At 46.3% G+C, this 27,536-nt stretch overlaps 1 protein-coding gene across 4 annotated transcripts in view; it reads left to right on the forward strand.

Annotated features, from left to right (window-relative positions):
- The window catches only part of C1_1H14orf93 (chromosome 1_1 C14orf93 homolog), a 726,790-nt gene that overhangs the window by 270,667 nt on the left and 428,587 nt on the right, over nt 1-27,536 (forward strand). For all 4 annotated transcript variants that reach the window (XR_014980887.1, XM_085650686.1, XM_085650692.1 and 1 more), the window contains exon 5: nt 918-1,021. Coding sequence is in view for 3 of the 4 variants with exons in the window: in XM_085650686.1 (XP_085506812.1) it covers nt 918-1,021 (104 nt within the window). In the remaining variant the exon portion in view is untranslated. The remainder of the gene's footprint in view (nt 1-917; nt 1,022-27,536) is intronic.

Raw genomic sequence — 27,536 nt, forward strand, 5'->3', positions numbered from 1 at the left:
CATTTGTAATGCAATAGATCTCGCAGTTACGAGTATTTCAGCTATTGGCATTGTAAATAACAATGCCTTTTATTTATGTTTTTAAAACAAACAAAAAATAAAAGGCATTATTATTTGCAATGTCAATAGCTCAAACTCGCGTAAATGCGAAACATATTGCATTGCAAATGCTTGTTATTGGTGGGTCTGATAGCGCGAAATATAGTCAAGCTTTCTTTTCAGTGCACCACTGTTGAAGGTGCCGTGTAAACCAAATGTCTTGTTCGTTTACTTCACTCAATGGTGTACATGTTTTACCTGACCTACATTGCATACCGTTTGTAATGGAAACACTCTATATGAATAAACGAGTGTATTAGAACTGAGAGGTGTGACACTGTCAGATTTGGGACTATTGGTAAGATTGAGATCAGGCACTCCATGAAATAATTCTCAGTTCAAGTGTTCTTTTTAGCTGGAACGTCTTCTCCCTGTCTCCACACCTCACATCTCATGCTCAGCACAGCACATCTTTCCTCTGCATCTCACAGCCCCATTACCCCCTCACCAAATATTATCTCATTCCTTCTCTCCTCGCTTTTGTGTCTTCTTCCTCTCTGCATACCTGATCTCAGTCCACACACTGGAATGCCTCTTTCGTCTGCACCGGTGGTCATCTTTTCTTTGCAGCTCACTCCTCTTTCTTTCTCTGAAGCTCATGTCTCCTACTTTCCTTCACATCTTATGTGATTACTTTCCGCGGCACTGCTTACCTTTGTTTACTCTACACCTGACACCCATTTCCTTTTCCTCCACATCTCTTGGTGTCCTCCTTTGTTTCTAACTTCGCATCTTGCTTTATTCCTTTGTATCTGGCATCACTTCTTCAACTATGCTCCGCAAATCTTCCTTAACTTCTCTCCTCTGTTTCCGCTCAGCATCAAATCTTCCTGGAACATGTCGGTGGTGAAATTCCTGGTGGAGAAGCTGAGGCAAGAATTAGTATCCAGCGGGCATCACTACACTGACCGTGAACTGAAAGGTATGGAAAGCGAGTAGACTCAGGCACTCTAGAATGGAGATGGATGTCATTGCAAATGTACATTAAAGGCACTATACTATTCCAGAATTAGGATGCACCCAACACTTTCCCGGTGCATCTCAAAATTACACTGCACCCTCCACCCGACCCCGGAACTGTCCGTCTACTTTTCCATCAATGAGACCTACACATAGTTCATTTAGAGCACCCTGGTCAGAAACCAACGTTTTTCCTGCAGTTTCATTAGTGTGGTACAGTCAGCTGTGCATATGTACCCCACAGAGCACAAAAGCCCTCGTGTTCACCTAGCACCAACACAGAGCTCTGGCAATGCACCAATCCTAGCCTGCATCTTCCCTGATATTCCACATCTCAGCACTGTATCTCCCGCACAGCTCCACCATTGCACCTCGATCTTACCCGGTCCTCAGGGGCGTAACGTAAGCCCCTGCAGCCACTTAAGTGCAGGGGGCCCCAACCCTTCAGGGGGCCCCATTCCGTCCAAAGGCAATGAATAGCTTTGAGATATGGGAGCCTCTAGGACTCCTTTTCACAGTCTTAGGGGGTCTCATCATTTTACGTTACGTGGCTGCCTGTCCTACAACTGGTTCTTCTAGTACTTAGAATCATACACAGTTCAGCTGGTGCACCACAATCCTGAAATGCAGCACCCCTGCTAATCTAATACTGAACCCCACACACTGCTGTGCCAAAGAACCTCGATACTACCCTGCAACACCAGGCTCCTTCTTGCATCAAGCAAAGTATCATACTTTCTCCAGCAAGCGATAGAAACGCTGTAGTGACTGGCCTGCATAAATTCAATACCTTCCCTCTAAAGGTCATGCTCCACGCTGAACCAGCCTGATGCCTTTATGATCATATCCCTTACTGACTGCCTCTCCATGCTCAGCTTCAAATCATGGGGTCTTCCTTGCCTTACATTTAACATTTCCCCCCTCTCCTTGCTCATCTATCTGGTTGGAAAACAGAAGCCCGCAGGAGGGTCAAGAGCTTTAAGTGCGGATCCAGACCCCTAAACATCACAGGGGATTGATCCAACCCTTCGTAGATAGTGAATTCCATTTACAACTGTTTCTGTGGAAGTCATATCTAACACAAGTTACCTACAACGTTGTAAGCAGGGTTACTGCTCGGACCATTCTTCCCCTTCCAGATTCATAGGATTTACTAGCTGCAGGCTAGAGACTGGGCCTTTTTTTCTCAGCATGGAACAATGAATGAATGAATGAATAAAAGCTTTATAAAGCGCGAACTTAGCCCAGGGGCGTCAAGGCGCTGCGGAGAGGGATCAAGGTACAGAGATGTCTATAGGTAAAAGGGCTTACAGATTCAAGCTGGTGAGGAGCCAGGTCTTCAGGACCTTACGGAACAAAGAATGGATTTCCAGAGCCGAAATTGAAAGAGGAAGGGAATTCCACAATTTAGCTGCAGCCAGGGAAAAGGCCCTCTCCCCCCCCCCCCCCCCCCCCCATCTGGCTTTCCTGAACCTGGGAATTATCACCAGATTCTTGTTGGCTGAACTTAGCTGCTTGACGGGGACATATCTCCGTAAGAGTTTTTTAATGCCTTCTGAACCCATATTGTAGAAGGCCTTGTGCACCAGGCACAGGGCTTTAAATACAATTCTCCGGCCCAGTAGAAGCCAATGCAGGCTTCTGATGGTAGCCGAGACAGAGTGGCATTTGGGAAGGCCCATCAACAGCCTGGCAGCGGCATTCTGCACTAAAGTCGATGCACAAGCCCCTTATTTATCCCCACATAAAGAGCATTACAATAATCTAATCTAGACAACACAAGAGCCACAACTGCCTGTTTCCGCGAGGGGAGGAAGAGAAATGGAGAGATCTTTTTAAGAGTCCTTATCATCTCGAAACAGGTAGAAACTGTTCTATTTATTTGAGGGCCCAGAGAAAGGGAGGTGTTAACTATGATGCCTAGATTTTTGGCACTGAGGCCAGGGCGAGGGCAAGATCCAAGCCAATCAGGCCACCAGGCCTCTGACCAAATCTCCTGTTTGTCTCCAAAAATTAAAACCTCAGTTTTATCCCCATTGAGTCTTAGATAGTTCTCTACCATCCATGAGGCCACTGCCTGCATACAGTTTTTAAAGTTTACTGCTGATGCTTCAACACTCAGTGATGGTAATCATGATTTGAGTGTCATCAGCGTAGGATACAACTTCTAGGCCGAAAGATCTTACAACCCTGGCAAGCGGGGCAACATAAATATTAAAAAGGGTAGGACTCAATGAGGATCCCTGAGGAACACCACAGAACAGTTGTTTAGGAGCTGAGAAGAATTGGCCCATCTTAATTCTTTGCGACCGTTCCATAAGGAATGATGTAAGCAAATTAAGGGCGGAGCCCTCAATCCCTATTTCCCTGAGTCTCCCAGCCAATCTTAGAGGAGAGATGGTATCGAAGGCTGCCGTCAGGTCCAGAAGCATCAGTAAGGTCGTATGACCAGCGTCAACCAGATTTCGGATGTTGTTGAGTACAACGGTTAACGCCGTCTCAGAACTGTGCTCACTTCTAAACCCATGCTGCGAGCCATCGAGCAGCTGATGATCCTCCAAAGTACTAAGATGGAGGTTCAAATGTTTCTCCAGCATTTTTGCTGGGACAGGCAACAGGGAAATGGGCCAATAGTTCTTTAGTTCCGCAGGGTCCAAAGAAGGCTTCTTTAAGAGTGGTTTAACCACCGTAGTTTTCCACGCGATAGGATACTGGCCTGAGGTAATGACGGTACAAAAGTGGGTGGTGATGGACGGAGCATCAGAACCAATCAAACACTCACACCCAGTCAACAGATCTGGGTTTGATCCATCACCATTCTTTAGCCCACTCTGCCACCCCAGTTCAGACATGGCCATATGCAAATCAGTCTGACCCTGTGCCTCATGGGAACAGTCCAGCCCGAACTGCCAAGCCATGCCTTCCCTGGACCGGAAACAAGCTTCCTAGGACCGGTTTCTGGCATTTCAGCCGTCTTCAGCCAGGCTTGCTTGAATCCAGTGGCAAAGTGAGCAAGGGACCCACGTCTGAGCATACCCTGCCAACTTATGGCGAACAAAGCGGTACAAAAGGGGGCGGTGATGGACGGAGCATCAGAACCAATCAAACACTCACACCCAGTCAACAGATCTGGGTTTGATCCATCACCGTTCTTTAGCCCACTCTGCCACCCCAGTTCAGACATGGCCATATGCAAATCAGTCTGACCCTGTGCCTCATGGGAACAGTCCAGCCCGAACTGCCAAGCCATGCCTTCCCTGGACCGGAAACAAGCTTCCTAGGACCGGTTTCTGGCATTTCAGCCGTCTTCAGCCAGGCTTGCTTGAATCCAGTGGCAAAGTGAGCAAGGGACTCAACGTCTGAGCATACCCTGCCAACTTATGGCGAACAAAGCGGTACAAAAGGGGGTGGTGATGGACGGAGCATCAGAACCAATCAAACACTCACACCCAGTCAACAGATCTGGGTTTGATCCATCACCGTTCTTTAGCCCACTCTGCCACCCCAGTTCAGACATGGCCATATGCAAATCAGTCTGACCCTGTGCCTCATGGGAACAGTCCAGCCCGAACTGCCAAGCCATGCCTTCCCTGGACCGGAAACAAGCTTCCTAGGACCGGTTTCTGGCATTTCAGCCGTCTTCAGCCAGGCTTGCTTGAATCCAGTGGCAAAGTGAGCAAGGGACTCAACGTCTGAGCATACCCTGCCAACTTATGGCGAACAAAGCGGTACTAAAGGTAATGACAGCATTAAGGATTGAAATCAGGGGTGCGGCAATGGCCTCCATTCCCAGTTTCAAGATTTTCAAGGGACAAGGCTCCAGCGGAGAACCAGACCTGATTCCACGTAACAACCGCTCAGTGTCCTCTTGAAGTATAGGAGGAAATGCCACACAGCCACGAAGCCCAGGCTCGGCACCTGAGTAGTTTATAGTTGATAATATCCATGCTTTCACAACTGTCGCCTGTTGTTGTCTTTTATGACTTTATTCAAGGAATGCTGCTCATGTCAGCTTAAGTTTTAGAAAGCTGATTCCCATTTGCTTATGCTGTTTGTGCCTGAGGCTGGAGCACTCCTCATCCAGGTGCACCTGCTGCACCTAGCTTCCTTTTTAGCCTTGGAAAAACAATTTCTCATTGGTGGCCCTCCATTACTCCATGCTTGATCATCTGAAAAGCAGAAGTGACACCACCTTTGGGCAGTTCACCTTGGCTAGCCCAGGCTTACTGACCAGAGGTTCTTCCTGAGCATTTTGTCCCTTGGAGCTCTTCAATATGTAGTCCAAGTTGTACTGAATTTTCTCCTAACTATTTTGCTCATCACAGTCCATACCATACTCCGCACCAGGTTGTGCTCACAAAGTGGAAGAATAGCGGAAAAGCTCCAGTTGTGTCTAAAACTCTAACACTGCAGTGTGTTCCAAGGTGCAGGAGAAGCCTAACTCTGTTGTCTGCCATGATATGGTCAGTAGTTCTTCGAGGTAACAGCTGAGGTGCTGTTAAAGGTTGAAAGAGCTTAGTACAGTTCTGTAGAGTCTAAACCTTGCCAGCGGTGGTAAATCTTTAGGCAGCATAATGCAGCAGTCAGCATTGTTATCCCCACCAGTTCTGTGACACTCCAGTAGCCTCGTGGCTGTGCAGACGATGCATGGTTTCAGGTATTTTTAATATCCATGACTGCTGCAACAAGGAGAATCCTTAGAGAAGGTTTTGCATGTCTTCTGTCCTGATAACGTCGGGCAGTTCTAAGTTTCAGATCCCATCTGATAGAATTTCAAGCTGCTTCACTCAGATTTGTAGAAAGCACTGTGGTGTAGTTCCTATTGTACCCTTCATGCAAGACCTGCGCTGTTTACGGATAACATAAACTATGGGTCTGGTGGTAGACTGACTTTGTACACCCCCACCGAATATGTTAGCCTATGTTTTTGCATTAGCTAGCTCGCAGTGCCACTAGAATCTCCTTCCTATCAGAGAGATTAGTTCTTGGCAACCTCAAAACACAACAAACCCTGATTCCTCAGACTCGTGGAAACAATATACTACTTTTCACCCAGTCACTAGTGCTTGCTTGTTTTGCTCCCAGAGAGATACACAGAAGCAACGGTGTGGCGTGTTTACAATATGAATTTATTGTACCGTTGTTCTTCTTATGTAAAACAAATGTGCTGCTACAACTGTAACACAGTATCAGAGATATAGAAACAGCAGTACAGTGAATAAAAAGGAAATAGTATTGTTCTACCATTTAGCAATAGTCATGAACACACACATGAATATAAAATGCATTTATACAATAAAGTGCGTACTCCTAAGATGCCTGTCTAGATGTACATGAGTGTACCTAGCATGTGAGTAGGCGCAAAAGAGCTAATGAGCCTAAGAGCCTAATAGCCTAGAATCTAAGAGCCAAGAATCCCGCTAGGATTTAGTCGAACCCCCATACCTGAATAGTGAGATTGTGGGACTTCGTCCTGGACTTGAGTTGGACACCCCGCAAGGGATAGTCAGACCACTTTCAGCTGGAGCGATGGCATGCCGGACCCGCAGCGTCTCTGGTCAGTGTGTCGGCCTTGAAGTCTCGGTTCCCTCCTGACTACTGAGAGGTGCTGTATTTATAGAGTCTATGTGCGTATGTTACCCATAGTTTAGTATGAGGATGATGTTGGGGATTAAACTTTTGTGCCTAGATAGGAGAGGTGAAGTATGCCCCCCTGGAGAGTGTACTCATAAATTATTCATATGTGCTAAGGATGACGTCTTACCAATATCGATCGGGCAGAACCCGACCTCGTCATAGAACTAGGTGAAAGGTTTTGTCCTTAAAAGGCGTCGGTCCTTATAAGGCATTCAGTCCCTATAAGGCATTCTGTCCTTATTTGGAGTTATGTCCTTATAAGGCTCGTTCATATGAAATGAAGAGGAGATGATGTAGGGAAAGAGTACGATGTTCTCTAAACCTATATTAGGGTACCGATATGAAATATAACACCCACTCCTCCTTATACTTAACAATAATAATACACATTTCGAGATACACATTTATAACGGTGTCAGTGCATAATATTATCCATAAGTTATTTAAAATGTTTCTAAAAATGTTTAAAAATTCATTTAAAAACAATTTAAAAACAAGGCGATAAATGTTCTTTGGCAATAGTTCGACATTTTGTTGTAAAGTTCCGCAAATCACAGTTCTAAATGAGTTCGATCACACAAGTTGAACTACTGCAAGCGTACTTAGAAGGCCATGCATGCTCATTTGAAAGTGTCAATTTGAAAACGTTATTTTGAAAAGGGAAAAGAACATTTCTGAATTTGTTCCCAGCACACGGTGAGCCTGATTTAGATTAGAAGTCCTGGCTGGGAGACATAACATTATCGTTGCCTGCTACAGCAGGGGACAAACACTGCAATACCTCACATAGCACGTCAAGTGTGCATAGATGAAACTCCTCGCTGCCAACAGCTGATGTGGAGGTAGCCGGTGCTGAATTCGATACCTCGGTGCCAATGCTGGAGCTGAAATTCAATTCAGTCGTGAAAGGCACCTGTGGTTCCTCAATGAGGGCATGCGTCAAGATGGGAATACGCTGGGGACAGAGTCGTGCATGGGACCACATGGGTTCCAGCCTGGAGTCTAAGTCCTCTGGCGTCTCCGTGTCAGTTGTCAAACAGATGTCTAACTTGCATTCTCCTCCGCAGAACAGGCATCGGAAGACAGGTACGATGCAGTCATCAAAGACTGGTCTGAAAGCTAAGAACCAAGAAGCACTTAGTTCTTGTAGACGAGGTGCACCCAGATGCTGTACCATGCGCTCACGGTAATATCTCTCTAGGAGAGCTTTTGCAATCTTGCTAGCGGATGGTCCGTCCATTGTGCAGCAGGTAGACTATAATCAGGATTCCAGCTACAGCGAGCAGGATCAGAGGTAGACCCCCGAAAATGCTTCCAAATACAGAATGTATAAAGTTAGGAATAACTCAGAGGATCGTCTGGAAGGTGTTAAGGAATCCTGACCCTATGGTCTTAAATAGGTGTACAATGTCACTCGAATCTGACATATTAAAGACACGTCCCACCATTTCTATGAAATGTAGGGGGCAGTTGGTACGAATAAGTGCCTGTATCTCTGTCGAGGTCCTTTTGACTTGGATTTCAAAGGTTTCTCGAGTGGAATTTAATGGCACGGTTTGCTGTAAAAGCATGGCTTTCGTTCTGCTCAAAGCATCAAACTGTATAAAAGAAACATTCAGTGAAGGCCATATCGGCGCCTCTCTGACTGTACTTGTCGGAGGAAACAATACTTGCATACAGCAAGTAACCCTGGTGTTCATTGTGACCAGATATGCGATGCCCGGGAGCATCCCACAACAACCTTGATCGCTCAGCATCAAGTAACTCCCATTCGAAAGTAGCTGAAACACTGGCATGATCATGGCAGCTGGAGTTCCTTTCATGTGGCAAGACAGATTCGAAACTGAACCATTACAGGCCCCGTGCAAAACAATATCTTGGCACATGAGAGAACCGCTTAAAGCGTTCTTGCAGTTAGTACCACTAAGAAACACCTCTCGATCCCCACTCCGGCATCAAAATCTATATGGTAAATCCCAGGATTTCTTAATGTATTCTTTACCCAATTTTTCATATCTGCCTATCTGCCTTTGCTCAAGGCAATAGTGAAACTGAAAGGTTGTGACCGGGAGAGTGATTTGGCCATGAAGCAGCCAATCTGTTGATGGTAATTCAGCCACTGTGAATGGTAGCCTATCCAGTTTTACAATTTGCAGCATTGTATATTTTGCTCCCCTTTGTGCCATTTCTATCTGTGTATTAGTTAGACTGTATTCTGAAAATAGAGACGTACTGTTTATAAAACGCTGTGAGAAAGTGGCTCTGTATATACTGTTCCCAAATAGGTACAGTGTGTACAGAGTCCACAGTCCCCAGAGGTTTGGCAGAGGCTAAAGTTAGATATAACCTTACTCTCTAAAGTGGTAGCTTGGTCGAGCAGTAAGGCAGTATCAGAGGACAGTGTAAAGCATTTGTTGCACACACTCAGTCAGCAAATGGTCTAACACACTCGATAACTGAACTCTAGGCCAATGGTTTATATATAAAAAATATATGCTTGTTTTATTTTAGAACCAACACTTGGTATTAAAATATACTTTCTCAGAATGAGATGCTTTATATAAATACTTTTGCAATATGCAATTGGCTTTTGTAGAAAGTTACAAGTGGTTGCAATAGGCAACACAATTTTAAACACAATAAAGCATTGAGTTCAAAGGAAATTTCAAGTTACTTGCAATAGATTACTTTTGGAATTCCAGGACTAGATCCTAGATTCAGTCCTGGGACAGTACTTAGAAACAAGTGATAAAAGTCGACTTAATGACTGTGGTGATTTTTAGAAAATATTTTGCTATTTTAAAAGTTGACAGAAAATATTTCATAGAAAACAGTCAATGATTCCCTATGGCAGTAAATTCACGCTGCAGGTATAGTATGTTCTCGTTACTTTTGTAATCCAGTACTGGGTGCCTAGACTCAGTACTGGGACCTTTATCCAAAACAGGTAGGTAATTACTTTTTCAGAAATGATACGATTTTTAAAGAATATTTAAAGTTTTCAGAAATTGACAGAAGAAATTTCACAGAAAAACAGTCAATGATTTCCTATGGGAGAAAATTGGGTTACTGGTGAGTACAGTTGTAAGTATTTTTCAGAGTCAGTGTTGGGCACCAAGATCCAGCACTGGGAGCTCACCTAATAGCAGGTGAGTATTTTCGTTTTCGTTACTCGGCTGATTTTTGGTGAATATTTTAAGTTTTGAAAAATCCACTCTTAGAAGAAATTTCAGGAAAAACCAGTCCGGGGGCGTTATGTTTGCGGCAGCAGCAGTTATTGTTGGAGGCCATTACCAACTTGGCCGCTACCCACGCCAGGGTAGTGCTGCTAGGTGACTTTAATTTGTGGATGAATGGGTCTTTGGACTCCGGTTACAACAATGTCCTTCAGTCATGTATAGGTTTGGGCCTTCACCAGCGGGTGAATGAGGCTACTCACAAGGACGGTCATATACTTGATCTTATTTTTTCTGGGGACCAAGTTCTTAATGTTGTGGGTATTCTGCCAATGGTTTGGACAGATCACTTCTTGGTAAAATGTTTGGTTAGTATGCCTTGTGATAAAGCCCAAGCAGGGAGTTCTGCTACTAATTATGTTAGTAGAGACTGGAAGACCCTTCTAAGAAACAAAGGTCAAGTCCCGGTCTTTGATTTGAAAGACTGTTTTTTACGAGGCAGGCAAGTGGAGGAGAATTATGCCTCCTTTTGTGGACAGATTTCTTCCGTCCTAGACTCAACTGCCCCATTTAAAGTGCATAAGAAGGTAGGAAGAGCTTCCGCACCTTGGTTCAACGACAATCTAAAAAAATAGAAACTTGAGTGTAAGCAGGCGGAGAGGAAGTGGAGGAGGAGCTATAACGATAAGGAAAAAATTAGTTGGAAACGGTTGATTGGGTGCTATAAGACAGAAATAAATTTGACTAAAGCTAACTACTATTCTAGCACTATATTAAAGGCTCAGAATCGACCGAGGTGCATTTTTAACATTTTAAACTCCCTGACCAGCCCCGAGTGTGGCAAGAATCAGATTCCCCCCTCGCAAGAGTTGTGCGATAGCCTGGCAAGCTATTTTTATGACAAAATTAATACGATTATTGCGGATTTGGGGGAAATCCCTTGCTGTCAGGAGGTATTGAGTCCGGTACATTCTAGTGCTAAAAGTGGACCATGGGTAGGGGGTGTAACTACACCTTCCCACCCTGAGAGTCTGCCTTGTGGGAAGTTTTTAACCGAATTTCCGAGCCTCCCATTAGAAGACTTTGGTAAGGTCACTTTAGGGGTTATGTCAGGCTCACCGCTGGACCCTCTGCCACCGAGAGTTTGGAAGGAATTTGAAGTGGAGCTCTTTTCCATACTTAGGCTGATTTGTAATCAGTCTCTTTCCAGTGGTGTGGTCCCCTCGCAGTGGAAGCAGGCACTTGTGATGCCCCTGCTGAAGAAGTCCACACTGGACCCAGCGAGCCCTAGTAACTACAGACCCATCTCTCTTTTTCCGTTTCCGGCTAAATTTGTAGAAAGAGTGGTGGGTAATCACCTCTCACAACATCTTCAAAAGAATAATATCTTGGAGGAGGTACAATTTGGGTTTCGGTCAGCGCATGGCACGGAGACGGCATTGGTGACCGTATTGGACGAGCTTCGAATGCAGGCAGACAGGGGCCGGTCAGTAGCTCTTGTTCTGCTTGACCTGTCTGCCGCATTCGATACGGTCAACCATGCGATTTTGTTGAGGAGGCTGGAAGAGGTTGGGGTGACCGGGTGTGTCCTCTGCTGGTTTCAATCTTTTCTCGCTGGGAGGAGTCAAGCAGTGGCCCTGCCTCCTTATCAATCCTCCTTCTCTAAGATTAAGCATGGTGTCCCCCAGGGCTCTGCAATTAGCCCGATCCTTTTTAATATTTATATGCTTCCTTTGATGGCCATCATTAGGGCATATAATATTATGACTGTAAATTATGCTGATGACACGCAACTAATTCTCTCCATGAAGGGTGATGACGCGACCTCACTAGAAGCGTTTCATGATTGTCTGAGGGCGATGTCTCATTGGTTGAAATTAAACACCCTACAATTTAATGCTGGTAAAACTGAGGTTCTTTATTTCTTTGCAGGGAAGGCCCCTCAGTTGCTGCCGGAGAATTTCTGGCCCTTGGATCTCCCTAAGACCCTACGTCCAGTGGAGAAGGTGCCAAACCTGGGCGTTATATTTAACAACAAGTTAACGCTGGAAGCTCAGGTCAACCAATTGGTAGGAAGTTGTTTCGCTATGATTCGTACTCTGTGAAAAATTCTGCCGTTAATGCCTTCTCAGGCTCGAGTTCTAGTAGTTCAGGGCACTATATTAAGTAGACTGGACTACTGTAATGCTCTGCTACTGGGTTCTTCGAACTATCTATTAGACAGATTGCAGCGCATCCAGTCTACAGCAGCCAAGCTGGTGCTAGGCTGGCCGAGTTATGCATCATCGTCCCGGGCCTTGTCGGAGTTGCATTGGCTCCCTATTAGACAGAGAATCCAGTTCAAATCTCTCTGCCTGGTGTTCAAGGCATTGCACGACATTGGCCCTGTCGCTTTGCAGAGGAAATTTGTTTGGTACATTCCAGGGAGATGTTTGCGCTCTGAATCTGCCATACTGGTTACAGTACCTAGATTTAAGAAATCTAGATCTGGAGGTATAGCCTTCAGTGTGATAGCTGCCAGACTTTGGAACGCGCTTCCGTTGGAGTTAAGAATGGTGAGTGACCTCCTCCCATTTAGGAGGAGATTAAAGACCTGGCTATTTCCGAGCTCCTAAAATAATGTGGTTTGCTCTGTTGTTTCTGCTCACATTAAACAGTTTTGATGCTTAGCGCCAGGATGCCTGCAAGGTGATAGTGCGCTGTATAAATTCGAAATAATAATAATAATAATAATGTTACCCTATGGAGAAAATTGAGTTATCGGTTTAAAGGTAAGTACTCGACTGGCAGAGTTAAGGCTCTGGGCATAGACTCAGGGGTCTCCCAGGGTCAGGTAGGTACAGTTGGTACACCCTCAGCGGCACGGGGGCGGCCGGGTGCAGAGAGAGTTAGGCCCAATGTTATCCTATGAGAGGTAGAGGGGCCTTGGTTGGTGGCTGCTGACTAGCAGGCCACTCGGGCTGTGGGAGCTGGGCTCCTGGTCACTTACTCAGGGCAAGTGGGGAAGTAGATAGGTGTGGAGGTTGCACTGCCAGGGCCACTCGGGCGGCAGGGTGCAGGGTGCTTTTGAGCCTTCGTGCCCTCAATTGATTTCAATGGGAAAGCTCTGGTTTAGAAAAAGACTGCAAGCTCGGGGACGAAGATTCTTCAGGTGCCACCACCACTTCGAGAGGTAAGTTGGGTAGTTGGAGGATAGGTAGGTACCCCGGGATTGGGCACAGGGGGCCGCGGGGCGCCGAGTGCAGGGGTGCCTTTTGGTGTCGGGAAAGCTTACCCTCAGTTGATCGCGGTTGGGGGGGGGCACCTGGTTCTGAGGCTGCAGGCTTCTTCAGGAGTGTCGGGGGAAGTCCTTGGGTGTCGGACTCGGGGTCACAGTCGCCGTGGGGTCGTCCTCGTGGTCTTTGTTCACTCCGGCACAGGCCAGGCTTGGCGGGTGCAGAGTGTGATGGGTTTGCGGTTCCGGGCCGATGCCAGGGATTAGAAGTAGATTTTGAGTAGAGCCTCTACTCATGGGAGTCCCAGGGGCTTAGAGCCAAAAGGTAGTCAGGTCCTCCGGGGTTTGTGAGGTTGCTGGCCACAAGAGATACCGGTTTGGAGCAGGAGCAGGTTCGAGGGTCGACAGGCCGGTAGGGCTGGGGCCAAAGCAGTTGGTGTCTTCCTCTTTTTAGCAGCTGCAGGACAGGTCTTCTTTCTTCTAGCTCTTCTTCGGATTTGGAATCTGGAATCTGGGGAAGGAAGGTGCAGGGTGCCCCTAAATACTAGATTTAGGCGCGTTACAGGAAGGTGAAGGGCAGGGACCAATGGGTCCCTGTCCTGGGGTGGGTACACCCCCTATCCTGCCTCTCTCCTGTGGGAGGGGGGCAGTAGCCTAGTCCTGATTGGGCAGGGCTTCCCATCTTCAAGATGGCGAGAGCCCGGAGATGTGCTTCACCTCGCCTCCCCCACCCGAGGGGTGGGGTTGGCAGGCTGGCACATCCCCTGGGCTTATTTGGAGTTTCCGGCCAAGCTTCCCGCCAGAGTGGGGGTTGCAGTGGCCTGGGGAAGCTCACAGAGGCGGCATGCCTTTGAAGCTTCCCCCTGCCCATCCTGGGGGAGGAGATTTAGGACCTCGCCCAGGATGTGCATTGTTGCAGGCCCAGGAGAGCAGAGGCTCTCCTACCCAGGGGTCCAGCAACATGTCTGCTGTATGGCAGCCTAGGCAGCCTCCCAGACCAGATGTGGATTGTAGGTTAGGTTTCAGGGGGCATCTCTAAGATGCCCTCTGGGGTGCTTGGTACATTAAATTCCACACTGGCATCAGAGCGGGTTTAATGTGCTGAGAAGTTTGATACCAAACTTCTCAGCCTTTAGTGTTGCCATTATGGTGCTGTGGAGTTCGTGTTTGACGAGCTCTCAGCACCATGTACTCTTAAATGGCAGCACTGCACTTACAGTGCCCAGGAATGGACCTGGGTACTGTAGGGGCACGGGGCTCATGTTCCTGTGCCCACACCACTGGCATAGGGCACCCAGCTAGAGTGGTGGCTGATGTATGCCAGGGCAGTGTAGGCGGTGGGCATGTCACACAGGGATGTGTGCCATGTCGACTTTGTTTTGTCTTGTACCCAGACACTCAGCCTGCAAGAGCAGTGTGTGTGTGTTAGGGTACAGGGCCTCTAAGGGTGGCACAATGAGTGCTGCAGCCCTTAGAGGCCTTCCCTGGTCACAGGGCCCTGGGTACCTAGGGTACCATTTACCAGGGGCTGACATGTGGCCAGGGTTTGCCAATTTGGATTTTGGCTGTTAGGCAGTTTTTAGGGAAGAAACACAGGCCCTGGGCACCTGATTGGCAGGAGCCCAGGGCACAACAAGGAAAAGTGCATCAGCTATTAGGTAAAAAAGGGGGGGGGGGTTACTGCAACAGAAACCCACTTTCTTACACAAGCCCCCCCCCCCAGACCAAAGGCCAGGAAACTTCTGCCAATGCTGGGAGAGTCTACCTAGTCTTTCAGGCGAGGAAGAGTTGGGGAAGTGGTTTGAAAGTTGTAGGGCCTACTCTGCCTTATATCCTTCTGTCCAGGTCAGTCCCGTTGGGGAGCTGGCCTACCCTATTAGTTTCAGGACCTGACTCCCAAGGCTCCTCTGCTTGTCCTTTAGTATCCTTGTCCCATCTTTTTTGGGGGGTTTAGAGGTGCATACCTCTGCAAATTCTAACTTAGCCAGGGCTAGGCCCAGCTTACCCACAGAGGTCACCCACAGCTTGAGCAACCCCACCATGACCAGTAAGGTCAGGGGGCCGGACTTGCTATTTGGTAGGGGGTTAGGCCACCATGCCAAGGATAGGGCTGCCATGAAGGCTAACACCCAGCAGAGGCTGCTGACAGTTCCCAGAACCACAACTTTAGCTCCTGACTGGCAAGTGAAGGGGCTATCTCATAGGTCTCTTTGGGTCCTGGTTGTTGGTCTGTTGTTTTAGGATGGGGGGGTCACTACTCTTTGTAAGGAACACCCTTCCTCCACCCTTTGTTCTGCCATCTGAGGAGCCATTAACTCAGGCTGGACAGTTGCCTGACTAGTCAGGTCTTGTTGTTGGTTTGGGGGGGGGGGCTGTACCAGTGCCATTGTTGGAGTTTTCCCTCACTGGGATAGAATATCCCTAGCCCTCTGGAACTGTGGCTATCAGTTGCCCACCTTTCCTACCCTGTTTCTTCTCACTCTTTTGGGACTCAGCTGCACTGACTGCAGGTTGAGCACCCACAGGTTCTTTGGCGAGGCCTGGCATTGGGCCAGCACCTCTCTTTGGCTGAGTTCCACCTCTAAGTGATCATTCCCCAAGAGACAATCAAGGGGGAGGTTTTTACTGACTATCACTTTTCTCCATCTAAGGGACCCAGCTGTGGCTAGGGGCACTATAGCCACAGGCCTAACAGTGACTCCCCCTGGGACAGTCCTTACCCGTCTGGTTTCCCCTGGGACATACTGGTGTGGGAATACCAACCTGTCATGTACCACAGTGTGACTGGCACAGGTATCTCTCAGGGCAGTGGCTGGGAATCCGTTCACCAGTAGGTGGTGGAAGTGTCTACTCCCCTCTGGGATCTCCAGCTTGCTTCTTGGGCCCATTCCCCAGTTGAATGCTAGGAGGACTTCCTCATCTGAGGACCCTCCCTCCCAAGCTACACTGGCAACCCCTGGGGCTACACTAGTCACCCCTGGAGCTGTACTAGGGATCTTGTTTTTAGGACAGCTAGAGTCCTTGATGTGGTGTCCAGACTTCTGACAGTTGTAACACCATATTCTGGTGGGATCCCAATTCTTACCTTGGTACCCTGGTTTAGTTTGTGAGGTGTCTTGGGGCCCACCCTCCTGGACAGGTTTTTGGGGGGCTACCTGGGACTCATTACTTTTATCCGCAAGGGGTTCACTCTCTTTCTTCTGGGGAGGCTTTGGGACCCCTTTGTTTTGGTCACTCCCAGTGGATGTCCTAGTTACCCTAGTCTTGACCCAGTGGTCTGCCTTCTTTCCCAATTCTTGGGGAGAAATTAGACCTAGGTCTACCAAATGCTTATGCAACTTTTCATTTGTGCAGTTACTTAATATATGTTCCTTCATGAACAAATTGTACAATCCAGTAAAATCCTGCACACCATGTCCAGCTAACCAACCATCCAGTGTCTTTACTGAGAAGTCTACAAAGTCAATCCAGGACTGGGTCTGGGTTTTGTGAGCCCCCCTGAATCTAATTCTATACTCCTCAGTAGTGAATCCAAATCCCTCAATCAGAGTCTTCCTCATGAGTTCATAGGATCCTGCCTCTGGCCCAGAGAGGGTCAGAAGCCTGTATCTGCAGTTACCATTGAACAGTTCCCACAGGAGTGCCCCCCAGAGAGGTTTCCTTACTCTTCTTATTTCACAAGCCCTCTCAAAGGCTGTGAACCATTTGGTGATGTCATCACTTTCCTCAAATTTAGGGACAATTCCTTTGGGGATTTTAGGATCAGAAGTTTCCTCCCTATCCTTGTTTGTATTATTGCTGCCACCATTGATGGGTGCTAAACCCATCTCTCTCCTTTCTTTTTCTAGAGCCAGGAACCTGGACTCTAGCTCTACCCTTTTGGCCAGCCTTGCTAAAAGGCTGTCCTCTTCACTGGTGGGTCCCCCAGTGATCTCTCTGGTACCAGAGTCACCTGTGTGATCTCTAGGTCCACAGATGCTAATTCTTGGATTGAAGGGTATGGGGGCCCTCTCCTCCCTAGGGAATAGTGTTGGGGGGGGTATTATCCACCTCCTCTTCTTCCCTTTCCTCATCTGACTGGCCATCACCATGTTCAGATGGGTGGTTCTTAGCATACTCAGCCAAGAGCTCCTGGAGCCCTAGTTTGGTTGGATACAGGCCCATTGGTATATTGTTAAGTTTGCATAGGGACCTCAATTCCTTGAAAGACAAGTGTAAGTAAGGTGTGAGGTCGAGCTCCTCCACCAGGTCCATGTTATTATTTTCACTAGTAGCTGGGTTTGTTTGAGTCATTCTAACCTGACAGTTCTAATCCTCTACCCTGACTAAGGTGACTTTTATTTTTCTAAAATTATAATGGGACTTAAGCAAGGCCTTAGCAAGACTTTTTGTATTTTGGAAAAGACCAATCAGAATTCTAAAGGCAATTTTAAGAGTTCTGTCGTGTGATCAGCTGGTAACCAAGTAGTCCAACAAATGCAAGTTTGTATCCCACCGCTGATCCAGCAATGTGAGAAAGTGGCTCTGTATATACTGTTCCCAAATAGGTACAGTGTGTACAGAGTCCACAGTCCCCAGAGGTTTGGCAGAGGCTAAAGTTAGATATAACCTTACTCTCTAAAGTGGTAGCTTGGTCGAGCAGTAAGGCAGTATCAGAGGACAGTGTAAAGCATTTGTTGCACACACTCAGTCAGCAAATGGTCTCACTCACTCAATAACTGAACTCTAGGCCAATAGTTTATATATAAAAAATATATGCTTGTTTTATTTTAGAACCAACACTTGGTATTAAAATATACTTTCTCAGAATGAGATGCTTTATATAAATACTTTTGCAATATGCAATTGGCTTTTGTAGAAAGTTACAAGTGGTTGCAATAGGCAACACAATTTTAAACACAATAATGCATTGAGTTCAAAGGAAGTTTCAAGTTATTTGCAATAGATTACTTTTAGAATACTTTTGGAATTCCAGGACTGGATCCTAGATTCAGTCCTGGGACAGTACTTAGAAACAAGTGATAAAAGTCGACTTAATGACTGTGGTGATTTTTAGATAATATTTTGCTATTTTAAAAGTTGACAGAAAATATTTCATAGAAAACAGTCAATGATTCCCTATGGCAGTAAATTCACGTTGCAGGTATAGTATGTTCTCGTTACTTTTGTAATCCAGTACTGGGTGCCTAGACTCAGTACTGGGACCTTTATCCAAAACAGGTAGGTAATTACGTTTTCAGAAATTATACAATTTTTAAAGAATATTTAAAGTTTTCAGAAATTGACAGAAGAAATTTCACAGAAAAACAGTCAATGATTTCCTATGGGAGAAAATTGGGTTACTGGTAAGTACAGTTGTAAGTATTTTTCAGAGTCAGTGCTGGGCACCAAGATCCAGCACTGGGAGCTCACCTAATAGCAGGTGAGTATTTTTGTTTTCGTTACTCGGCTGATTTTTGGTGAATATTTTAAGTTTTGAAAAATCCACTCTTAGAAGCAATTTCTGGAAAAACCAGTCAATGTTACCCTATGGAGAAAATTGAGTTATCGGTTTAAAGGTAAGTACTCGACTGGCAGAGTTAAGGTTCTGGGCATAGACTCAGGGGTCTCCCAGGGTCAGGTAGGTACAGTTGGTACACCCTCAGCAGCACGGGGGCGGCCGGGTGCAGAGAGAGTTAGGCCCAATGTTATCCTATGAGAGGTAGGGGGTCCTTCGTTGGTGGCTGCTGACAAGCAGGCCACGCGGCTGTGGGAGCTGCGCTCCTGGTCACTTACTCAGGGCAAGTGGGGAAGTAGATAGGTGTAGATTTTGCACTGCCAGGGCCACTCGGGCGGCTGGGTGCAGGGTGCTTTTGAGCCTTCGGGCGCTCAATTGATTTCAATTGGAAAGCTCCGGTTTAGAAAAAGACTGCAAGCTCGGGGACGAAGATTCTTCAGGTGCCACCACCACTTCGAGAGGTAAGTTGGGTAGTTGGAGGATAGGTAGGTACCCCGGGATTGGGCACAGGGGGGCCACGGGGCGCCGGGTGCAGGGGTGTCTTTTGGTGTCGGGAAAGCTTACCCTCAGTTGATCGCGGTTGGGGGGGGGGGGGCACCTGGTTCTGAGGCTGCAGGCTTCTTCAGGAGCGTCGAGGGAAGTCCTTGGGTGTCGGACTTGGGGTCACAGTCGCCGTGGGGTCGTCCTTGTGGTCTTTGTTCACTCCGGCACAGGCCAGGCTTGGCGTGTGCAGAGTGTGAAGGGTTCGCGGTTCCGGGCCGATGCCAGGGATTAGAAGTAGATTTTGAGTAGAGCCTCTCCTCATGGGAGTCCCAGGGGCTTAGAGCCAAAAGGTAGTCAGGTCCTCCGGGGTTTGTGAGGTTGCTGGCCACAAGAGATGCTGGTTTGGAGCAGGAGCAGGTTCAAGGGTCGACAGGCCGGTAGGGCTGGGGCCAAAGCAGTTGGTGTCTTCATCTTTTTAGCAGCTGCAGGACAGGTCTTTCTTCTAGCTCTTCTTCGGATTCGGAATCTGGAATCTGGGGAAGGAAGGTTCAGGGTGCCCCTAAATACTAGATTTAGGGGCGTTACAGGAAGGTGAAGGGCAGGGACCAATGGGTCCCTGTCCTGGGGTGGGTACACCCCCTATCCTCCCTCTCTCCTGTGGGAGGGGGGCAGTAGCCTAGTCCTGATTGGGCAGGGCTTCCCATCTTCAAGATGGCGAGAGCCCGGAGATGTGCTTCACCTCGCCTCCCCCACCCGAGGGGTGGGGTTGGCAGGCTGACACATCCCCTGTGCTTATTTGGGGTTTCCGGCCAAGCTTCCCGCCAGAGTGGGGGGTTGCAGTGGCCTGGGGAAGCTCACAGAGGCGGCATGCCATTGAAGCTTCCCCCTGCCCATCCTGGGGGAGGAGATTTAGCACCTCGCCCACGATGTGCATTGTTGCAGGCCCAGGAGAGCAGAGGCTCTCCTACCCAGGGGTCCAGCAACATGTCTGCTGTGTGGCAGCCTAGGCAGCCTCCCAGACCAGATGTGGATTGTAGGTAAGGTTTCAGGGGGCATCTCTAAGATGCCCTCTGGGGTGCTTGGTGTGATGTCGCTTCTCCTGTGTCATGAGATCTGGGTTCTATAGAACATAGAACCTAGAACTCAGCTTGTACCTGGAAGTCAGTTACCCTTATGGAGCTGATGGATGGGGTGTTAGTAATAAACCTCTGCAACTACCTATACGTGCGTTTCCTGTGGTACTATCTACAAACATTACACTGGCGACGAGGATGGGATATGTATACTTCAGTTAGATAAGCATTATCTGCCCAGGGTCAGCACCATTATGGAAAGATATCATTTTGGCTTAAGAGAACAAGGGAAAGAAGAAACTATAGAGGATTTTTTAATTGGGTTAAGGAAGTTAGCCTCAAGTTGCAAGTTTGGGGCAGCAAATGAGGAAAGAATAAGAGATCAGTTTGTGTTAAAGTGCAGGGAAGAAAAAGTAAGGGAAGAGTTATGGCTTAAAGATGAACCACCCTTAGAAGAAGTAGTGATTATAGCAAAAAGGGTTGAACACATGTTAAAATGTGTAAATGAATTAAAAGTTGAGAAAAATAAAACTACACCTACGGTGGAAGAGGTACAGGAAAGTGTAAATCTTATTAAAAATGTAAAATCGGATTCTAAGGAGTTAACCAAAGACGAAAATACAAAAGAAACGTTTGAATGTTTTCGTTGTGGAAAGTCTGGACACAAAGCTAATTCAAAATCCTGTCCAGCTTTGAATTTTGTATGTCATGGATGTGGCAAGAAAGGACATTTTATAAAATTTTGCAGATCAAAACAGAAGAAATTGCAAAATAAAGAGATAAAAGAAATAATTTGTCAGATTAGTGGTAGTGAGGAAAACACACATCCTATTGAAAGTGTTAAAGTTGATGGTATTGATCTGAAAATGAAATTTGACTCATGCTCACATTTGACTATAATTTCAAAAGATGTTTTCTGCAAATGGTTTCAATATAAAAACAGTTTAAGAAAAATGGATGTAAATCCAGGAGGGTATGGAGGTCAACCCATTAGTATGTTGGGATACTTTGATGCTTGCATAGAAATGGAGAAGAAAATTATTGTGGGAAAAATTTATGTTTCAAAGGTAGGGGATAATTTACTTGGCTGGCCACATCAACGGTTGTTGGGAGTTACTTTGAATCCTAATGCAGAACCGCAAGTTCAGATACAAAAGATTGAAGGTACAACTAATCGCTTTGTGCTGGAATTTCCGTGTTTGTTTAGGGATGTTCTAGGTTGTTTGAAAGGGTACAAACATTGCATTAAACTTAAGAATGGAGCTGTACCATCTGTGGCAAAATAAGAAGAATTCCATTGGCCCTACAGGAGAAGGTTGAACAAGAAATAGATAAGTTACTTAAACAAGGAATAATTTCTCCTGTAGAAGCTTCTGAGTGGTTGGCTCCGGTTGTTATTGTGAACAAACCTAATGGCGATATAAGGCTTTGTGTGGACTTGAGGTCCCTTAATAAGGAAGTAGTTGTTGACAAGTTCCCTTTGCCTAATATAGATGAAATAATGTCTACTTTGGGTGGTGCAAAGTTTTTTACTACCCTGGATCTTACGCAGGCCTATCATCAAATAGAGCTGACGCAGGACTCACAGGATTTGACGGCATTCATCACTCCCTTGGGTGCTTTCAAGTATAAAAGAATGCCGTTTGGTCTTGTATCTGCTGCGTCAGTGTTTCAAAGGGTAATGTCATCAGTTTTGAAAAGTGTGAAGAATGTGAAATGTTATCAAGATGATCTTCTGATATTTGGTTCAAATCAACAGGAACATGATATGTATGTGAGATTAGTACTTGGGAAACTTGAGAAAGCAGGTCTCACATTAAAATATGAAAAATGTAAATTTTCAGAACAACAGGTGAATTATTTAGGGCATTGCATCACAGCGTCTGGAATAATTCCTAAGAAAGAGTTGGTAGAAACAATTATAAATCTAGCAACTCCTGTGTCAAAAGAAGAAGTTGTTTCATTCTTGGGTATGATTGAATACTATGGGAAATTTGTTAACAATCTTGCAAGTAAATCAAGCAATATGAGACAATTGCTTGGAAAGAACAAAGAATTTATATGGTCGGAAGAGTGTCAAAGAGAATTCTTAGAGTTGAAAGAAAGTTTAAAAAATGCACCGAGTTTGCAGGCGTTTATTCCAGGGGGAGAGACCACTGTAGTGACTGATGCAAGTTCTAAAGGGTTAGGTGCCATTTTAAAGCAAACAAGAGATGGTAAAGAACAGTTGATTGCATGTGCATCAAGGAGTTTACGTGGGCCAGAATTAAATTACTCGGTAATTGAAAAAGAAGCTTTGGCTATATTCTGGGCTCTCAATAAGTTTAGAAATTTTGTATGGGGAACGTGTTTCAAGGTATGTTCAGATCATAAACCACTAAAGGAAATTTTCATGAAAAAGGGACTTGATTCCATTTCTTCTCGAATAAGACGATGGGTTGTAGGTTTGCAAGATTTTAATTTTAGTGTGGAACATCTTCCTGGTGTTGATAATGTTTCAGCTGATTGTCTGTCTCGTTTAGTTGGTGAGGTAGGTGAAGAATGGTTTGATGATGATTTCTTTGAAGAGGAAGTCAAAGTGTGTGAAATTACCTCAGGTGTTGTAAAAGAAAATGAGTGGAAAGAGGAATTAAGAAAAGATGATGAGTTGGTGAAAGTTATGAACATGATTCAAACTGAAGGTTCAATTGATAATTCTCTATCAAAAGCTTGGCGATTGGTGGCTGATGAGTTATCAGTTGATAATGAAATTTTGTTAAGAGGAAATAAATTGGTTTCTCCCTCTTCCTTAAGGAAAAGACTGTTGGAGGAAGCGCATCAGGGTCATTTAGGAATAGTGAAAACTAAGGAAAGGTTGAGAGTTAGTTTTTGGTGGCCTGCTATGGATTTGGAAGTTGAGCGTGAGGTTAGAGAATGTCTACAATGCAAAATTAGTGATAAGGTTCTTACTCCTCACACTGTGCCCATGATTTGTAGAAGGCTTCCCAATGGCCCTTGGGAGGATATTGCCATTGATATTGTTGGTCCTCTTAATGGAGAACATCGTACTCCATATTTAATTGTTTTGATTGATCTTTATTCTAGATGGGTTGAAGTTTTATGTGTATCAGAGATCACGTCAAGTTGTGTCATTTCATTTTTACAGGATGTGTTTATGAGAGAAGGTTTCCCGAAAACTATTTTATCGGATAATGGCCCCCAGTTCTGCTCAGGACAAATGAATGATTATCTTTCATCATGTGGTATCATTCATAAGAGATGTTCGGTATATCATCCAGAAGGAAATGGGACAGTAGAAAGATTTAATAGAGTTATAAAAGAAAATATTCAACTTTCTAGAATTAATTGTTTGAATTGGAAGGATGAATTACAAAAATGTATTTTGGCACATCGTTTCACTCCTCATACCTCTACAGGTAAATCGCCTTTTGAATTATTTAAAGGCAGGGCTCCCAACACGAGATTGTGTCCTGGTTGGATGACATGGGGTAAAGGTGTGAAAGATAATAGCATTGGTCTTTGGAGGAAAAGGGAGGAGAATCTACAGTTTAAAAATAAAATTCACTTTGACACGAGAAAAAAGGCTAAACAAGTAAAGGTTAAGGTAGGCGATTGGGTACGTGTGAAGGCTCCTATAGGAGCATTATCTTGGTCCAAGTTTACCGCCCCTATGAGAGTAGTAAAGTGTTTAAGAAATGCTGTCAAACTTGAAAATGGGAAAATTTGGAATTTAAATCGAGTTGTTATTACAAAGTCTAATGTTGATTTGGATATGTCATTTAAAAATTCATCTAGTGATACAGATGAGTTGTTAAAAAATGATCTGAGACGTAGTGGTCGAAAGACTTCAGTACCTGTGTTCATGAAAGACTATGTTAATTAACTGTCATGATGTTTCTTGATTGTTATGTGATAATACTTTGTCTGTACCTCTTAATGCATTTATTGTTCAACTTGTTATTGAAAGGGAGATGTGTGATGTCGCTTCTCCTGTGTCATGAGATCTGGGTTCTATAGAACATAGAACCTAGAACTCAGCTTGTACCTGGAAGTCAGTTACCCTTATGGAGCTGATGGATGGGGTGTTAGTAATAAACCTCTGCAACTACCTATACGTGCGTTTCCTGTGGTACTATCTACAAACATTACACTTGGTACATTAAATCCCACACTGGCATCAGAGCGGGTTTAATGTGCTGAGAAGTTTGATACCAAACTTCTCAGCCTTTAGTGTTGCCATTATGGTGCTGTGGAGTTTGTGTTTGACGAGCTCTCAGCACCATGTACTCTTAAATGGCAGCACTGCACTTACAGTGCCCAGGAATGGACCTGGGTACTGTAGGGGCACAGGGCTCATGTTCCTGTGCCCACACCACTGGCATAGGGCACCCAGCTAGAGGGGTGGCTGATGTATGCCAGGGCAGTGTAGGTGGTGGGCATGGCACACAGGGATGTGTGCCATGTCGTCTTTGTTTTGTCTTGTACCCAGACACTCAGCCTGCAAGAGCAGTGTGTGTGTGTTAGGGTACAGGGCCTCTAAGGGTGGCACAATGAGTGCTGCAGCCCTTAGAGGCCTTCCCTGGTCACAGGGCCCTGGGTACCATTTACCAGGGGCTGACATGTGGCCAGGGTTTGCCAATTTGGGTTTTGACTTTGGGCACCCGATTGGCAGGAGCCCAGGGCACAACAAGGAAAAGTGCATCAGCTATTAGGCAAAAAAGGGGGGGGAGGTTACTGCAACAGAAACCCACTTTCTTACTCAAGCCCCCACCCCAGACCAAAGGCCAGGAGACTTCTGCCAATGCTGGGAGAGTCTACCTAGTCTTTCAGGCAAGGAAGAGTTGGTGAAGTGGTTTGAAAGTTGCAGGGCCTACTCTGCCTTATATCCTTCTGTCCAGGTCAGTCCCGTTGGGGAGCTGGCCTACCTTATTAGTTTCAGGACCTGACTCCCAAGGCTCCTCTCCTTGTCCTTTAGTGTCCTTGTCCCATCTTTTTATTTTGGTTTTAGAGGTGCATACCTCTGCAAATTCTAACTTAGCCAGGGCTAGGCCCAGCTTACCCACAGAGGTTACCCACAGCTTGAGCAACCCCACCATGACCAGTAAGGTCAGGGGCCGGACTTGCTATTTGGCAGGGGGTTAGGCCACCATGCCAAGGATAGGGCTGCCAAGAAGGCTAACACCCAGCAGAGGCTGCTGACAGTTCCCAGAACCACACCTTTAGCTCCTGACTGGCAAGTGAAGGGGCTATCTCATAGGTCTCTTTGGGTCCTGGTTGTTGGTCTGTTGTTTTAGGATGGGGTGTCACTACTCTTTGTAAGGAACACCCTTCCTCCACCCTTTGTTCTGCCATCTGAGGAGCCATTAACTCAGGCTGGACAGTTGCCTGACTAGTCAGGTCTTGTTGTTGGTTTGTGGGGGGGAGGCTGTACCAATGCCATTGTTGGAGTTTTCCCTCACTGGGATAGAATCTCCATGGCCCTCTGGAACTGTGGCTAACAGTTGCCCACCTTTCCTACCCTGTTTCTTCTCACTCTTTTGGGACTCAGCTGCACTGACTGCAGGTTGAGCACCCACAGGTTCTTTGGGCGAGGCCTGGCATTGGGCCAGCACCTCTCTTTGGCTCAGTTCCACCTCTAAGTGATCATTCCCCAAGAGACAATCAAGGGGGAGGTTTTTACTGACTATCACTTTTCTCCATCTAAGGGACCCAGCTGTGGCTAGGGGCACTATAGCCACAGGCCTAACAGTGACTCCTCCCGGGACAGTCCTTACCCTTCTGGTTTCCCCTGGGACATGCTGGTGTGGGACTACCAACCTGTCATGTACCACAGTGTGACTGGCACAGGTATCTCTCAGGGCAGTGGCTGGGAATCCATTCACCAGTAGGTGGTGGAAGTGTCTACTCCCCTCTGGGATCTCCAGCTTGCTTCTTGGGCCCATTCCCCAATTGAAAGCTAGGAGGACTTCCTCATCTGAGGGCCCTCCCTCCCAAGCTACACTGGCAACCCCTGGGGCCACACTTGTCACCCCTGGAGCTGTACTAGGGATCTTGTTTTTAGGACAGCTATAGTCCTTGATGTGGTGTCCAGACTTCTGACAGTTGTAACACCATATTCTGGTGGGATCCCAGTTCTTACCTTGGTACCCTGGTTTAGTTTGTGAGGTGTCTTGGGGCCCACCCTCCTGGACAGGTTTTTGGGGGCCTACCTGGGACTCATTACTTTTATCCGCAAGGGGTTCACTCTCTTTCTTCTGGGGAGGCTTTGGGACCCCTTTGTTTTGGTCACTCCCAGTGGACGTCCTAGTTACCCTAGTCTTGACCCAGTGGTCTGCCTTCTTTCCCAATTCTTGGGGAGAAATTAGACCTAGGTCTACCAAATGCTGATGCAACTTTTCATTTGTGCAGTTACTTAATATATGTTCCTTCATGAACAAATTGTACAATCCAGTAAAATCTTGCACACCATGTCCAGCTAACCAACCATCCAGTCTCTTTACTGAGAAGTCTACAAAGTCAATCCAGGACTGGGTCTGGGTTTTGTGAGCCCCCTGAATCTCATTCTATACTCCTCAGTAGTGAATCCAAATCCCTCAATCAGAGTCTTCCTCATGAGTTCATAGGATCCTGCCTCTGGCCCAGAGAGGGTCAGAAGCCTGTCTCTGCAGTTACCATTGAACAGTTCCCACAGGAGTGCCCCCCAGAGAGGTTTCCTTACTCTACTTATTTCACAAGCCCTCTCAAAGGCTGTGAACCATTTGGTGATGTCATCACTTTCCTCAAATTTAGGGACAATTCCTTTGGGGATTTTAGGATCAGAAGTTTCCTCCCTATCCTTGTTTGTATTATTGCTGCCACCATTGATGGGTGCTAAACCCATCTCTCTCCTTTCTTTTTCTAGAGCCAGGAACCTGGACTCTAGCTCTACCCTTTTGGCCAGCCTTGCTAAAAGGCTGTCCTCTTCACTGGTGGGTCCCCCGGTGATCTCTCTGGTACCAGAGTCACCTGTGTGATCTCTAGGTCCACAGATGCTAATTCCTGGATTGAAGGGTATGGGGGCCCTCTCCTCTCTAGGGAATAGTGTGTGTGGGGAGGCGAGGGGGGTTATTATCCACCTCCTCTTCTTCCCTTTCCTCATCTGACTGGCCATCACCATGTTCAGATGGGTGGTCCTTAGCATACTCAGCCAAGAGCTGCTGGAGCCCTAGTTTGGTTGGATGCAGGCCCATTGGTATATTTTTAAGTTTGCATAGGGACCTCAATTCCTTGAAAGACAAGTGTAAGTAAGGTGTGAGGTCGAGCTCCTCCACCCGGGCCATGTTATTATTTTCACTAGTAGCTGGGTTTGTTTGAGTCATTCTAACCTGACAGTTCTAATCCTCTACCCTGACTATGGT

Source organism: Triturus cristatus, chromosome 1_1, assembly GCF_964204655.1.
Source record: "Triturus cristatus chromosome 1_1, aTriCri1.1, whole genome shotgun sequence".
NCBI classification, from domain to species: domain Eukaryota; kingdom Metazoa; phylum Chordata; class Amphibia; order Caudata; family Salamandridae; genus Triturus; species Triturus cristatus.